The sequence below is a fragment of the Phyllobates terribilis genome, unplaced genomic scaffold (genome assembly GCF_046119375.1).
Source record: "Phyllobates terribilis strain yellow unplaced genomic scaffold, ASM4611937v1 Scaffold_2__4_contigs__length_985480577, whole genome shotgun sequence".
Taxonomy (NCBI): domain Eukaryota; kingdom Metazoa; phylum Chordata; class Amphibia; order Anura; family Dendrobatidae; genus Phyllobates; species Phyllobates terribilis.
The window spans coordinates 910,220,715-910,238,077 of NW_027362762.1; the positions used below are offsets into that span (position 1 = coordinate 910,220,715).

The 17,363-nt window shown below is 44.3% G+C and overlaps 1 protein-coding gene across 2 annotated transcripts in view; it reads right to left on the reverse strand.

Annotated features, from left to right (window-relative positions):
* Nucleotides 1-207: 207 nt before the first annotated feature.
* TMPRSS15 (transmembrane serine protease 15) overlaps nt 208-17,363 on the reverse strand; it is a 780,444-nt gene continuing 763,288 nt past the window's right edge. For both annotated transcript variants that reach the window (XM_073668264.1, XM_073668263.1), the window contains 3 exons: nt 15,824-15,919; nt 12,904-13,043; nt 208-512 (listed from right to left, as the gene is read on the reverse strand). In XM_073668264.1, the coding sequence (XP_073524365.1) occupies nt 357-512; nt 12,904-13,043; nt 15,824-15,919 (392 nt within the window). In that variant the 3' untranslated portion in view covers nt 208-356. The remainder of the gene's footprint in view (nt 513-12,903; nt 13,044-15,823; nt 15,920-17,363) is intronic.

Consider the following 17,363-nt stretch of genomic DNA (forward strand, 5'->3'; position numbering starts at 1 on the left):
AGTTTCCAGTGTAACCCGATATGGGCTAAAATAGATAGAGATGGCCATAGTAGAAAAGAAGTCCAGTGTCGGAGCTGGGAGAGTATGGTAACACAACCATTTGTTAGCATGCAGCAAACTTTAATTTTGTACTTACTTAGATTTCTATATTTAAACTCTATATTTCCCCATCCTTTGAAAAGAATATAAAAATTAACAAGCCTAAAATGTGACTAACAAGACTGACTTTTATTTCACATTTCATTTCATGATTACAATTTTAATATATATATATATATATATATTAAGGTTAAATATTTTAATTATAAAATACCAGATTTTACGTAATAAAGTTTTTCTTTTAATTACTGATTGTCTTATATGATAAAATGATATATCCAGTCTGAAAATGTCGTCACTTTGGCATATACGCCTGGTCGATTTGGTTGGGCACATCCATATCCAAATGAGGTCACACCAACCAAGATCCATCGGTTTTCTACTTGACACATGAGTGGGCCTCCAGAGTCACCCTAAAATGACAAAGTGACCATGTTTTTAATTAATTCAAACATCCCTTTTGTATATATACTTTTGCTTAGCGAGGGTTACATAGAACCATATGTAGTAGACAGGAATTGCTAAGCTTAGTGATTGGTTGCAGCGGTGATGTTTAATATAGTTATAACATCACCACTGCAGGCAGTAAACAAACACCGATGCAGTGATGGAGAGCTGGTGCTCACTGGACCTGTGGAGGGCAAGTATCTGCTTTGTTTATTATTTCATATGTATACAAAACTTTGAGGACATATTTTTGGAAGGTGAAAAAACATTTAAAGGGTCTACCCCAACTTTGAAGGTTTTGTCATGCAATTTATTTCAGTGATGTTGCTTCACCGACTGGGATATCTTCCAAAAAATTTAACCTCGATCCCTGAAATCAGTAATCTAGGAAAGGAATTGAATGGACTTTTGGGTATGGTCATACATGGACAAGGTCTCCATTAATACACAAATGTGCTTAATTTTCTTTAATTTAAGAATTATTTGAAAATGGGTCTTCTTTTTCCCAGAAATAGTGTCACCCTTGTACATTGGTAGTACCCTTTATCTCTTCCCATTTCAATTGACCACTGCTCTGCAAAATGAGATACAGCTCATGAACTGATGAACTGGAGCTATCAGATAAAGGAAATTCCTTAGAGAAGAGTGAATTAATCCATAACAAATCAAATTCGTTATGAATTTTTACAATTTGATTTGCAAGAATCCAGCAAAAAGTTTTCTTTTGAAGGCTAGGAAAGGGTTAAAATAAAATGTTATTATATTTTTCTTACTATGCCACAGTTTCCCAGGCCTCCACACTAGTTTTCATCTCTTACAGTACTCCCTTCCATTGCTGAGTCTAGCGACTGGCCTCTGGTCACATATAGAAAGGGGTTTGTATGTTCCCCTCCGTGTTTGCGTGGGTTTCCTCTGGGTTCTCCGGTTTCCTCCCACACTCCAAAGACATACTGATAGAGAATGTAGATTGTGAGCCCCAATGGGGACAGTGATGATTAGAGATGAGCGAACCTGAACTGTAAAGTTCGGGGTTCGTACCGGACACCTAGTGTCCATTGCTGAGCTCCGAACACTGACTTCTCCTGGAAGTCCGTTTTACAGTTCGGTAGTCCGGGGAGGAGAGAAAGAGATATTCTCCATTCCCCATTGATTTCAATCAGGTTTGGGTTCAGGTTCAAGTTTGAGTACAGTTCTGGTACCTGAACCAAACTTTGGACTAAAGTTTGGTCAGGAACCAGAACCCAAACTTCCACGGGTCTGCTCATCCCTAGCGATGATGATGTCTGTAAAGCGCTGTGAAATATTTAAGCATAATAAATAAATAATAAATTATTTTGAACCCCTTCCCTTTCCTCTCTTTATTATGCTTTGTGGTTAGAAGAGACCTCAGAATATAATACATTTTTTGGACCATATCAAACCTGTCTGCCGAATCTAGCTAACCTGCCCCAAACTCATTTCGGGAGATTTCCTCATATCAACTATCCATTTATTTAATAATGGACAATCCCTTTGAATATTTATAAGTGTAGGGTGGAAAGTCAGTAGATAAAAGCCCAACAATGAGTTCATTATTATATGAATGCAACTTCTGCCGAACTGAAGTCTACAGCTCCATTCTCACACAGATATAGACAGAAAAGTTACATAGAAGACCTTTTCTGTAAGGCCACAGTGACAATATCTTGGAAACATTATTATTGGCATAATTGCAGAATTTATTTTGAGCTTAACACCGATTTTTACAGGGAAATACTGTGCGTTTAACACCTACCTATGTCAAATGACTGCATTAACCTGAATATTCTACATTGTAAGGAAAAAGCAAAGTATTGCTAAAATGTTCCTCATCTGTCTCATCAATGACGTCTTGCAGTGCTAAGAAAAGCATCTTCATAGACTGAACCTTCCACAAAAAACTCTGATATTTATTTTTTCTTTTGTATCTTTTTTCCTTTTGCAAACCCGCCAACGCATTCTTAGAAAGCAATTGTATGGAAGGAACTATTCCGGTTGTGACTATTGTGCTATCATTGTCAGGAGGTGAAGGAAAGCATTTCACAACCCCAGACTGATAGAGTGCATCATAGTAAGAAATGTTAATTCATATTCATTGTTATGCACAGTAAAGCGCCAAGTGCTGTGTTACCAAGATGAAATCAATTGTCATTGACTTCCAAGCCTAGAGAGACGTAGAAGGCGCTTTAAGAGCTTGCGGCATTTTTTGGGGGGGTTTAAGCTTAGGTTAATTTTAATTTATTGACTTTAATTAGATGGTGGTGTTGGTCCCTGCAGAAACTTATATGTTTTCAGTTTTCTTATATTGCAAGAGACATAATGTTAACTATCACATCCATATTGTCTAGGCATTACATTTTAATTCAGTGCTTTACATCCATATATTATAATATATTTTATGTAGAGATAGATATAGATGGACAAATAATAAATTAAATAAGCTTGAAACAAATTGTACCACTGACTTTGAACTGATCCTAAATTAGATCCTGTTTTGTCTCTGTTTTTGAAAGCACTTAGTAAATCAATTGACGGACACAATCCTGACCGCTCAACTCAAAATTCAACATTGGAGCCATGATTAAGGTATCTCGCTGAAACGCGTAGGTTTTTGTATCTTTTGGATATTCATTGTGAACCGGTGCATACAGGATTTTAAGATTTCTACAATAAAGATAGACTTTTAACTGTCATCACTGGGGAACCCCTTTTTTCTTTTTGCATTTGTCTTCACGTCAAAGGCTAGTACGGCTTTAAGCATGCTGGCAGGGATGGATTAAGAGTAGAAAGGGCCCCGGGCAGTTTAGAAGGCGCGGCCCCACACACACACACACACACACACACCTGATGTATCACGTGACATGTCACATGATCCCCTGTGATAGATCATGTGATAGTTCACGTGAAATTAATTTGGCACAATATTAATATAATAATTATAATAATTTTTTTCATTAATTTTATGACATAATATTGAGCACAATTAAGTATACTGACATCCCCCTATATACAGTATGAGACCCTACACACAATATGAGCTGCCACAATCCTCCTATACACAGCAGGGGCTGCACGTAGCCATCTATACACAGCGGGAGGCCGCATGTAGCCATCTATACACAGCGGGAGGTCGCACGTAGCCATCTATACACAGCAGGAGGCCGCACATAGCCATCTATATACAGCGGGAGGCTGCACGTAGCCATCTATACACAGCGGGAGGTTGCACAAAGCCATCTAGACACAGCGGGAGGCCGTACGTAGCCATCTATACAGAGCAGGAGGCCGCACGTAGCCATCTATACAAAGCAGGAGGCCGTACATAGCCATCTATACAGAGCAGGAGGCCGCACATAGCCATCTATACACAGCAGGAGGCCGCACGTAGCCATCTATACACAGCGGGAAGCCGCACAAAGCCATCTATACACAGCGGGAGGTCGTGCGTAGCCATCTATACAAAGCAGGAGGCCGCACATAGCCATCTATACACAGCAGGAGACCGCACGTAGCCATCTATACACAGCAGGAAGCCGCACGTAGCCATCTATACACAGCAGGAGGCCGCAGATAGCCATCTATATCTATACAGAGCAGGAGGCTGCACATAGCCATCTATACACAGCAGGAGGCCGCATGTAGCCATCTATATACAGTGGGACGCCGCATGTAGCCATCTATACACAGCAGGAGGACGCACGTAGCCATCTATATACAGCGGGAGGCCACTCAAAGCCATCTATACACAGCGGGAGGCCGCACGTAGCCATCTATGCACAGCGGGAGGCCACACGTAGCCATCTATACACAGTGGGAGGCCGCACATAGCCATCTATACAGAGCGGGAGGCAGGATGTAGTCATCTATACACAGCAGGGGGCCACAAATAGCCATCTAAACACAGCAGGGGGCCGCACGTAGCCATCTATACACAGTGGGAGGCCGCACGTAGCCATCTATGCACAGCAGGAGGCCGCACAAAGCCATCTATACACAGCAGGAGGCCGCACGTAGACATCTATACACAGCGGGAGGCCGCACGTAGCCATCTATACACAGCGGGAGGCCATATGGTGCCATCTATACAAAGCGGGAAGCCACACGTAGCCATCTATACACAGCGGGAAGCGGGACGGTGCCATCTATACACAGCAGGGGGCCGCATGTAGCCATCTATACATAGCAGGGAGCCCCACGTAGCCATCTATTCACAGCAGGATGCCGCACGTAGCCATCTATACACAGCAGGAGGCCGCACGTAGCCATCTATACACAGCAGGAGGCCACATGTAGCTATCTATACACAGCAGGAGGCCACACATAGCCATCTATACACACCGGGAGGCCGCACATAGCCACCTATACACAGCGGGAGGCAGCACGGTGCCATCTATACACAGCAGGAGGCCGCACGAAGCCATCTATACACAGCGGGAGGCCACACGTAGCCATCTATACACAGCAGAAGGCCGAACGTAGCCATCTTTATACAGCGGGAGGCCGCACGTAGCCATCTATACACAGTGGGAGGCCGCACGTAGCCATCTATGCACAGCAGGAGGCCGCACAAAGCCATCTATACACAGCAGGAGGCCGCACGTAGCCATCTATACACAGCGGGAGGCCGCACGTAGCCATCTATACACAGCGGGAGGCCACATGGTGCCATCTATACAAAGCGGGAAGCCACACGTAGCCATCTATACACAGCGGGAGGCGGGACGGTGCCATCTATACACAGCAGGGGGCCGCATGTAGCCATCTATACATAGCAGGGAGCCCCACGTAGCCATCTATTCACAGCAGGATGCCGCACGTAGCCATCTATACACAGCAGGAGGCCGCACGTAGCCATCTATACACAGCAGGAGGCCGCATGTAGCTATCTATACACAGCAGGAGGCCACACATAGCCATCTATACACACCGGGAGGCCGCACATAGCCACCTATACACAGCGGGAGGCAGCACGGTGCCATCTATACACAGCAGGAGGCCGCACGAAGCCATCTATACACAGCGGGAGGCCACACGTAGCCATCTATACACAGCAGAAGGCCGAACGTAGCCATCTTTACACAGCGGGAGGCCGCACGGTGCCATCTATACACAGCGGGAGGCCGCACAAAGCCATCTAGACACAGTGGGAGGCCGTACGTAGCCATCTATACACAGGAGGCAGTACGTAGCCATCTATACAGAGCAGGAGGCCGCACATAGCCATCTATACACAGCAGGAGGCCGCACGAAGCCATCTCTACACAGCGGGAGGCCGCACGGTGCCATCTATATACAGCTGGAGGCCGCACATAGCCATCTATACACAGCGGGAGGCCGCACGGTGCCATCTATACACAGCAGGAGGCCGCACGAAGCCATCTATACACAGCGGGAGGTCGCACGTAGCCATCTATACACAGCAGGTGTTATGATCTGTTACAAGAACTAAGGGAAGAAAGGAAAACTGTCCCTACAATAGGACTAAGCTGATTCCCTACGCAGCGGGCAACCTGTTCCTTGTGAACAGACCCACCTTCGTCCTCAGCTAGTCTGAACGCAGACCTATAGATATAAGGGAGGGGTCCCTAGAAGTACTAAGGACTGGGACAAAATTGGACACCTCCTAGCAGAAGTTGTAGCGGAGCAAAAAGACAAACAGACAAAAAGTACTAAGAGGTCCAAGGACCAAGCAAACTATAGCGATAGGTACAAAGCACCTGGCTAGATTAAGAATCAAAGTAACACTGAAGTCCAGCAAAGCCAGGAGGGCGGAGCTGGAATAAATAGGCAGCAGGTCACGTGACCACAAAATAGAAAAAAACTAACAGGAGGGTTCTAACAGTACCCCCTCTTCTATGAGGATCCTCCGGATGCTCCAGGCCCAGGCCTATCAGGAAACCTCCTGTGAAACGCTCTGATAAGTCTAGGAGCAGAGACATCATCCGCCCTTACCCAAGAGTTATCCTCAGGATCGAAACCTTTCCAAGCGACGAGATACTGCAATCTCCCTCTATGTCTTCTCGAATTCAGGATACAAGAGATTTCATATTCACCGTCTTCCACCACCGGAGGAACTGTGACAGTGGCATCCCTATCCGATACATCAGCTTTTTTCAACAAGGAAACATGAAACACCGGATAAATCTTCCAGGATGTGGGAACCTCCAACCTAACAGCAGACTGGTTCACCACCTGAAGCACCTTAAACGGTCCCACAAACTTCGGACCCAATTTCTTAGAAGGGATCCTCAACCGCAGATTCTTTGAGGACAACAAAACCATGTCACCAACCGTAAACAAAACCTCTTGACGTTTCCTGTTAAAATACTTCTTGGACTTTTTGTTAGCCTCTTGAAGGTTACAACATATATCAGTCCAAACTCTCTCCAAATCACCGGAAAAATTCTCCTCCTCCGGCACGGCCGACACCAATTTGGAGAACGAAACAAAGGACGGATCTCTCCCTGTACAACAAAAAAACGGAGAACACCCAGCAGAAGAGGATGTATGGCTGTTAAGAGCAAATTCAGCGAGTGGCAGAAACTCAGACCACCCCTCTTGATTGTCTGCCACAAAACAATGCAAAAACTGTTCAACATCCTGGTTCTTTCTTTCTGTTTGTCCATTAGACTCAGGATGATAACCAGACGAAAATGACAAATGGACTCCCAACCTGTCACAAAAGGCACGCCAAAAATGAGCCACAAACTGGGGTCCCCTATCAGAAACAATGTCGGTGGGAACGCCATGGAGCCTGACAATTTCCTTAACAAAAGCCTTAGCGAGAGTCTTAGCGCAGGGTAGTTTAATGAAAGGAACCAAGTGACACATCTTGCTAAAACGGTCCACGACCACCCAGATGACAGTGAAACCCTCGGACACAGGAAGGTCAGTAATAAAATCCATTGCAAGATGCGTCCAAGGTGCACTAGGAACCTCCAGAGGGCAAAGCAACCCCGCAGCAGGAGCATGTGAAGCCTTTGATCTAGCACACACAGTACATTGACGCACCCACTTAATGACTTCCTTCTGCCACCCAGGCCACCAAAAACTGCGACCTACAAGTCTCTTAGTCTCAGAAATTCCTGGATGACCTGCCAACCGAGACTCATGATACTAAACAAACAAATCTCTCCTAAAGGTTCCAGGCACAAACAACCTCCCATGGGGAGAGTTAGATGGGGCATTCTCCTGGGCTTTCAGAATCCCATCTTCCAAAATGGAGTCCAATGCTGCTATCACAACTCCTTCCTGTAAAATGCTCTCCTCCTCCTCGGTACCAACCATGGGAGAAAAGCTGCGAGATAAAGCATCGGCTGTAACATTCTTAGTACCCGGGATGTAAGTAACAGAAAAATTAAACCGCGAAAAAAAAAGTGCCCACCTAGCCTGACGGGCATTCAAGCGCTCGGCAGCATCTAGATAGATCAGATTCTTATGATCAGTGAAAACCTGAATGGGAAATTTAGCACCTTCCAAGAAATGATGCCAATGTTCAAATGGGAGTTTAATAGCCAGCAATTCTCGATTACCAACATCGTAATTAAGTTCGGTTTCAGAAATTTTTTTCGAAAAGAAGGCACAGGGATGAACTCCATCCTTGTTCTATTGAGACAAAACCGTACCGAAGAAGCATCAACCTCAACCAAAAAAGGCTTGGTCTCATCAGGCTGCATAAGGATGGGTGCAGAACTGAACCTCTCCTTGAGATACACAAAAGCTTCAATGGCCTCAGTAGTCCACTGGACCGTATTCGCACCTTTCCTGGTGAGATCGGTCAGTGGCTTAACAATTATAGAAATATTCTTAATGAATTTTCTGTAATAATTGGCGAAACCCCAAAATTTCTGTATTGATTTCAAACCAATAGGCCTAGGCCATTCCTGCACAGCCTGAACCTTCACCAGGTCCATCTCAAAGCCCTAGCTGGAGATAATGTAGCCCAAAAAACTAATCCTCTGCTCAGCGAACTCGCATTTCTCCAGCTTAGCAAAAAGTGAATTATCGCTTAATAACTGCAATACCTCACGTACGCTCTGCCAATGAGACTCCAGATCCGGCGAATAAATCAAAATGTCATCCAAATACACAACCACATTCTTACCAATCAAAGGTCTCAGGATGTCATTAATAAGGTTCTGAAAAAATGCAGGTGCATTGGTAAGACCACATGGCATAACCAGATTCTCAAAATGACCCACCGGAGTGTTAAAAGCAGTTTTCCATTCATCACCCCCCTTCATTCGCAACAAATTGTATGCCCCCGGAGATCAATTTTAGAGAACCACTTGGCCCCCACTAACTGGTTAAACAAATCAGGAATTAACGGCAGTGGGTAGGAATTGCGTACTGTAATTTTATTAATTTTGCGAGAGTCCAGACATGGACGTAAACCGCCATCCTTCTTTTTTACAAAAAAAAAATCCAACAGCCACAGGTGACTTAGAAGGTCTAATGTGACCAGCAGCCAAGCTCGCCTGTATGTATTCCTCCAAGGCCTTTCTTTTCAGGGATAGTTAGATTAAATAAACGACTCTTGGGAAGAGTAGCTCCCGGAATAAACTCAATGGTGCAATCATAATCCCTATAAGGAGGTAAAATTTGCGACTCCTTCTCTGAAAAAACTTTCCAAAAATCCTGAATGGGTACAGGTAATTCCCCTTTTTCCACAGCAGCAATGCGACCGTTACAACATTTATCATAACACTTAGGACTCCAAGACTTAATCTCATTAGTAGACCAGTCTAGTAAAGGATTGTGCAGTTTTAACCAAGGCAAACGTAAAGCTACTGATGAAGGTAAATTATCCAATACCACCAAATCCAAATTCTCTTGGTGAATACCATTAATAGTGAAGGGAAATTCAGCAACCTTGTGAGTAATACATTTCAAAATAGTGTTATTAACAGCAACCATAGAAATAAGAGATGACAAAGGTTTGGATTCTAATTTAAGTTTTTCCAAAAATCCCTTATCAATCACATTCAGTGTTGATCCACAATCCACAAATACCTGAAATTCAATCAACTCCTCCTGCAATGAGGTACTCCCTGAAAGAAATACTCCCTTAGAGTTTAAACAATCAATACGGGCGTAACTGACCTTTTTTTTCCTTTGTTTAACCGAAGCTCACAATAAAAACACAATCCCTTGGAAAACCTACTGTCTTTTTCCTGAGAGCGGAGTGACATCGCCCCAATCTCCATCGGTTCTCCGTCGTCCGAGCAGACCCTCTGATGACTAGGAGCTGCCATAGCAGGAGTTTTCTCCTCATTAACCCTGGCATGCAGTCTCCTGTCCACACGTATAGCTAATTGCATGGCTTCTTGTAAGGTTCCAGGTGCAGGGAAAGCAATCAGCAGATCCTTAACCCTTTCACTTAGACCAGCAAGAAGCAAACATTTTATCGCTGAATCATTCCATTCCATTTCAGAAGACCACCTTCTAAAGAGTGTACAATAATTTTCAACATCATCTGACCCCTGCTTCAAACGTCTCAGTTCTGTCTCAGCAGATGAGACTAGATCAGGATCATCATACAACAACCCCATAGCAGAAAAAAAATCTTCCACTGATCTAAAACACGGATCATTAGGTTGGAGAGAAAAGACCCAAAGCACCTGGCTAGATTAAGAGTCAAAGTAACACTGAAGTCCAACAAAGCCAGGAGGGCGGAGCTGGAATAAATAGGCAGCAGGTCACGTGACCACAAATTAGAAAAAAACTAACAGGAGGGTTCTAACAGCAGGAGGTCACACGGCGCCATCTATACACAGCGGGAGGCCGCACGGTGCCATCTATACACAGCGGGAGGCCGCACGGTGCCATCTATACACAGCGGGAGGCCGCATGGTGCCATCTATACACAGCGGGAGGCCGCACGTAGCCATCTAGACACAGCAGAAGGCCGCACGGAGCCATCTATACACAGCGGGAGGCCGCTCAGTAACATCTATACACAGCGGGAGGCCGCACGGTGCCATCTATACACAGCAGGAGGCCGCACGGAGCCATCTATACACAGCGGGAGGCCACACATAGCCATCTATACACAGCGGGAGGCTGGAGGCAGCCATTTATACACAGAAGGGGGCCGCACGTAGCCATCTATACACAGCGAGAGGCCACATGGTGCCATCTATACACAGCGGGAGGACTCATGTAGCCATCTATACACAACGGGAGGCCACACGGTGCCATCTATACACAATGGGAGGCTGCATGGCGCCCCCCCAGAAACAACGGGTGGCCACACGCAGTCACGCACACACACAAACATATACAGACATATACATACACGCATAAACACATTTGAAACACAAAAATACATATAAACAGACCACACAATGATATCTGCCTGAAAACACACACACACAAACACACTCACACACTGACTCACACACTGACTCACCATCTCCCGGCTTGGCTCCAGTCGTCCAGCTCCTCTCCGGTGGTAAGTAGCAGTGCACTGCGTGATGTCATACTAGCAGACACAGCCGCGCACAGGACCGTGTCTCCTAGCTGTAACGCGGCTGGGTCAGCACATAGGGAAGCTAACAAATGCAGTGCTGGCCCAGCCGAAGAAGAAGCAGTGGCCGTGCGCAGCTGCTGGGGGAGCGGTCCGGGGGCCCCCCGCCTCTGACTGCCAGTATGTGCTGTGGCGCCTCACATATTATAATGAGGGCAATCTGGCCATGGGCCCCCCGGAGCCCCGGGCCCCCAGGAGCCCTCATTATAATCCGCCTATGCTTCAATGTGGTGAGCTGACACATTCCTTCCCTACTCCCCTTTGTATATATACTGAAGTTGATTATTCCTTTTTTTTCCTTATGGCAATGTACACTTTCCACCATTGTTCAATCTATTAGTGATGAGAGAATCTGCCAACATTTGATTTCGGCAATTTGCTTGAATTTGGCCAAGAAATTTGATTTGCATCAAATTTATTTAATGATATATGCCTTTTTATGCTCTGGAGTCTCTTGAGTTGGTAGAACATAATAAACATAGGATGAAAAAATAAAAAGTTTAATACCTCGCTACTCCAATATTCTGCTGCCGCAGCTCCCCTTTCACTTCTCCATGGCATACAATATCCTCTTCCTCCACCTTCACTCTATGCCATGAGTTCTGGAGTAAGCTTCTGCTGTCATGACATGTATAGTCACGACGTGCGTCACCAAAGGCATTGACTGAATCAACTCCGCATTTACTAGGCTTACGCAGCGCCATAAGCCCAGAGTGAAAATTAAGTGATTAAACAACAAGAGTGTCCCTGTGCAACATCATGGGCAAGAAGTGAGGGTGAGCTGGAGGGTTGGTTGCTTCCCTGATCAGGTTGTGCGTGGTACAACTATGTGAAGAGTGATGTATAATCCAATTGTGGCTGCTGTACCCACACCAAATGGAGAGAGGACATAACAAGTAAAGGAGAGAGGCATGTGATGGATCCCGGGAGATGCCGTCGACAAAGGCTATTCCATGCGGTAAGTATAAAAAACTTCCAATTTATTGCAACCCATTTCGGAGTAGAACTTTCTCCTTCTTCAGGCATAATCGGGTTAAGCCTGAAGAAGGAGTAGGTTCTATTCCCAAACACGATGCAAAAAATTGGAAGTTCCTTATACTTACCGCCTGGATTAACCATTGTCAGCAACAGTGCCAGAAAGAATGGAGGAAGAGAATGTCACGTGCCATGGAGTAGTAAAGAAGAGACCAAACTGAGCTGCAAAGAAGCCCAGATGGATGTGAACAGGTAAGTGGGTAAGCTATTCTTTTTTTCATTTTTTCACCCCTTTTCTGGACTCAACAAAAAAAGCTATAATTTTTCTAAGTTGATTATAAAAATATCATTCTTGTGAGAATCTAATTTTTTTGTAAAATTCAAGGCGAATGGAATTGAATCACTCATTTTCTAAAGTCTACATATCCCATGAATCAATATATTGGGCAGCGCAGTGGCTCAGTGATTAGTAATGTTGTCATGTTCGTAATTACCGACTTTGAATCTAAACTAAGATACATCTGCAAGTTCTTCCCCTCTTTGAGTGGATTTCTTTTTGATACCCTGGCATCCTCCCACACTCCTAAAAAATAATGCTAAGTTAAATGGCCCATGAATTTAGCCTCTAATGTGCATCCGATACAAGGAATTTGAGCCACTTCACTCTCCGTATTCTGAATAATTCAGTTTTGTTCACCTGTCTTTGAAATTTATAAATATTTGCATTCTTATAAAAGTTGATATTTTTGCCTACTTTTCAATTTAAGGAACAACAAAAAACTCTGTAAAATAAATCATTATATGCCCTATATACCGAAAACTATAATCGCTCCTACCTGACATGTATCTATGCCGCCTTCCTCGTACCCTGCACAGATCATAGAATTGCTGATATTATATTCCGGCATTTGCTGTTGACATTTTCCATTGGATATGAGTGGAACTTTAGCCTCCTGTAATATATTTGGAACTGGACCTGATGAGAAATAGCAGAAATAAAACAGTTAAGAATTAATTTTGAAGCCATAAAAATTCAAGGTGGGAAGCCTAGTCACATGTATCATTGCAGGCAAAGCAGATAATTTAATTTCAAGCTGTCCGTTTTTACACAACATATCCATTGAATCAGCATTTCCCAGTGGTTGTGCTTTTAAATTGGTGGCCTGATTGCAAAGCAGGTCAGTAATTACCAGCATTTTATTATCATGGATGTAATAAACAGTGCCAGTTTATAGGGTTATTAAAATGATTTCCACACATAAATTTTGATTTAGAAATACAGCATAATAAACTCGATGGTCATGTTGATGAGATTGTTAGTGGGAGGGCTTTTTTCCTCTTATTTTTTTTGTTGACTAGAAATGTTAATGTAAGAAAATAGAATTAGGACAATGAACATCTCTACTGCATTGCAGCCGCCCTTTTCACCTCTGCAGGATTTGGATATGATGATATAATTTAAAAGTACACTGGAAAAAAAGTCTAATTCCAGCTACTTCTTGACAATTTTATGGATTGTGAGAGTTAACATTTTTTTAGAGATGATCCCACTATTTGCACGAGATAATCAGGGGAGTTATTATGGAAATAAGGGTCTACATACAATGCAAAGCTGGGAGCCTGAGCTCTAAATATGGACCTTGTGTAATGGCATTGTAGTTCATTCTGAAGATTTGTGGGTGCTAAAGTTGGCCATATACATTAGATAGCTGTTGGCTGAATGATAGTTTGGCCAACAACTATCTCTTATCTCAACGTCAAGCAAGTCTTGGAGTTGAAATTCAAAAAGTTAGTTCCTTCTCCCCACGAACATAATTTCTTGGGAAGGAATTAGGATGCTCGCATACACATAAGATGGTCAGCCAATCCCACTAAAATAGGCAGGTTTATTTTCACGTGTATGGAGGCCTTAAGTGTGTTGCTCTATGGTGCCTTTGGCAATAGCCATGTGGTCTGTATGTGACGCTCGCAAGCCCTGCCCTGGGAAGATGGGGTACTCGGAGCTGGGTCAGATGTTGAGGATGGGGATGCAGTCGTGGCCTCGACCCGTTCCGTGCCCAGGGCCGTCACATTAAAAATGATGTTAGGGCTTTCCGGGTTCAGTGGTAATTGTCGACTACGCCACCTGTGGTGTCTGGTGATGCGCCACCAGCGCCGCTACAGTCCGCTGAGGCCCGATGTCATGGCGGCTAAAGTTCTCGCTTCTCCCCACAGGCAGAGCGCGGCCTCAGGGCAGGCAAGGCAGGATGAAGGGGGGTAGTAGTGCGGGAGTAGGGATGCGGCATCACACGGTATGGTGCGTAATGAATAGTCCGGGGGCCATAGGGATGAATTTCCAAGGCTTTACTCACAGTTCTCATAAGCAGCGCAAGGCTTCTCTCTGCTCCTCGCGGAGTCCTGCGGCCACCAGGGACGGGGTCCGACTACCTCCAAGGAAGTCCAGTGTGAGGTAGCATCCCTACACCAGAGTGTTCCTGCACTACAGACTTTACCCCTTCCCGTCTGTGCGTGTGTAGATAGGCCGGGTCTCCCTCTGAGCTCCTCTCAGGTGTATGGCTCGGGTGGCAATTCCTCTCCATCCAAAGCCCGCCGGGATCCTTAGGGCCTAACCGGGCTTTCCCGTCCTGGACATAGAGTACGAGGTCTGGTGTCGGGGGCCGGTACCCCTCTTGCAGCCGGAATCCCTCTTCATAGATCAGGTAGAAAAGGACAGGTGGCGTACTCCGCTCCGTCTGCATCCTCCCCGGGACCCATTTGCTAGGGAGCCACACTCTAAAGCTCCCGGGCCTTCTTGATCCTGGTCCTTGGCCGGGTTGAGACATTCCTTGTCTGCAACCTCCCTCTCGTCCCATAGATCGGGGTACGAGGGCTGTGTCCTATGCTGGTGCAGGCCCACACAGGATCTGCGCTCCCGGAGGGAAGTCACATCACACACAGTTCATGACAGCACAGTACGACCACTTGACAGACAGACTGTCCGAGACCACACAGGTCTGAAGGGCTGGACAGGTCCAAACAGGACCAGTGAAGAACCAAGATCAAAGGACAAAGGACCAAGATCTAAGATGGCATACTATTAAATATGAAATTAGAAGTGTCACTAACTGTTCCTCCTCCCACACCCACTAACTGGTTCCTACCACTTTGTGTTCCCCAGGCTCCCTGTAACCAGGGGAGCAGCACCTAGTGCATACTAGCTCCCTCTGGTGGAAATGTGGTGTTGGATGCAAAACTAGGTAACTACCATCACACCAGACTTACCTCAGAGGAGGAACACCACACTCCATTAAAGAAGTGCAGCATTCCTGTGGCGGTCGAACCCTCAGGGGCGCCACATGTTCACTCATGTTAGCTTTCTGTACAAGTCAAGCAAGGGAACCTTTAGAGAATGCCACTTATCAAGATCTATAGAGTGAAAGTCTAGCAGGTAGAGGGTTACTCAACGATGCCACAAAGATGACCTGAAGAAAAGACAACCTGCTAAGAAGAGTACGTTAGCTCTGGAACTACAAGGAACATAAGCCTTGTTGTATGCACCTTTGTCTCAGGAGTTGACCTGAGTAATGTGAGTAGAGTTTGAGGTGAAAAAAAAACTTTACATATGATCATATCATAAATCGGTTGGCCAGTTTCCAATGAATGTCTCTAAGACACCATACCAAATATGGTTGCAAAATGCACTAAATGTAACTACTGTTTAAATTAATATAACCCTACTCAACAATTCCCAATTTCCAAAAATGGGGCAAAAATTACCTTGGCTTTGTGTGCGACCCCAGCCAGCAATGGTACAGTTCAGTCCTGGTGGAAATACATCTTGGCTCTCTGGCAGACATACTGGTTGAATATAATCTGTAAATAACCAATATAGAAATATAGGAAATGTATTTATTTTATCTCATTTTTATACTGACATTAAATAGAGTAAAACTAGATGCTTAGAGAAGAATATGTCTGATATGACACCTGTATGCAAAGCTCTCATAGAAAGAGGATTTCCATGTGTCTGCAAATTGAGATTCTGGTTTGGCTTTTATCCTAAGTCATGTGGCAAAGGTCGTTAGGGAGTCAACATTGACTGTTAAGATTGCTACTTCCAATAGGTGGCACTGGAGTTCAAGTTCTCTTCCTCTCTGAAGAGGCAATTTGCATGTTTAATTTCCCAGAGGAGCATTGCACAGCCTATAAGTCTCCTTACCCTGGCATGTTTGGAACATCAGTCTCCACATGGAGAAACGTTACCCTTTAGACCTCAGTCATAAGCCTCTCATACAGCCAAATCAGATCTCTAGCTTTGCACTGAGTAGGGGCTACACCCTGAAAAATGTGTCTGTAAATTGAGATTCTGATTTGGCTTTTATACTAAGTCATGTGACAAGGCTCGTTAAAGGGTCCACACTGACTTTTAGGATTGCTATTTCCAATAGGTGGCATTAAAGTTCTAGTTCTCTTCCGCTTTGAACAGACAATTTGCATATTTTACAATGAGATACAAATTACAGTATCTGGTCATCACTCAACATCCCCTAACTTCTTAATTCCTGCTTAAATGCAGGGAAATGAAAAAGGATGTCACACCAAATTGCTGTGCCAAATTGTCATTCAGGGATATGAGACCCTTGGGTGATGGCACCTGGAAAGCCATAGTATAGACGTTGCATTTAATTGGCTGTTTTTTGTGCAGAAAATCATCTGTATTTATTAATTCAAGCAAAGTGCACGTGATTTCATAAAAACCCACAGATTTTCCAGATGCTGCAAAACTGTACATTTTTAGTGCCTTTATTTGCCAGTAGGCTTTTATGTAGTAGTCAGTAAAAACACATCCTCAAAAAAACGCAATTGCTTTTTTAAGTCTAGAATTACGGCATTTCTGTAGAAACAAAATGCATTAAAAAATGCTATGTCAAACCAGCAACTCAACAAAAAAGGGAAAAATGTATTAAAAAATGCAGAAAAAAGCAACAATCAGAGCAGATTATTATTGCACATTTTGGTGAGAAAAACTCCTGCAGAATAAATGCTGTGAAAAAAACATCATTTTTGCATGTGGGAACATAGCCTTAGATGGTACAACAATTGATATAACAAAAACAAGGCAATTTTATTTGGTTTGCTCTTTTTTTGGATGGTCAGGGAAACATCAATTGACAAACTGACATTTGAGATATCTAGACATGCTGATGATTGGATGGATGAATGGATGAGTGGATGAATGGATGAATGGATGGATGGATAGATGGATGAATGGACGGATAGACAAACAGACATGAGTTCTCATTATATATACTGTATG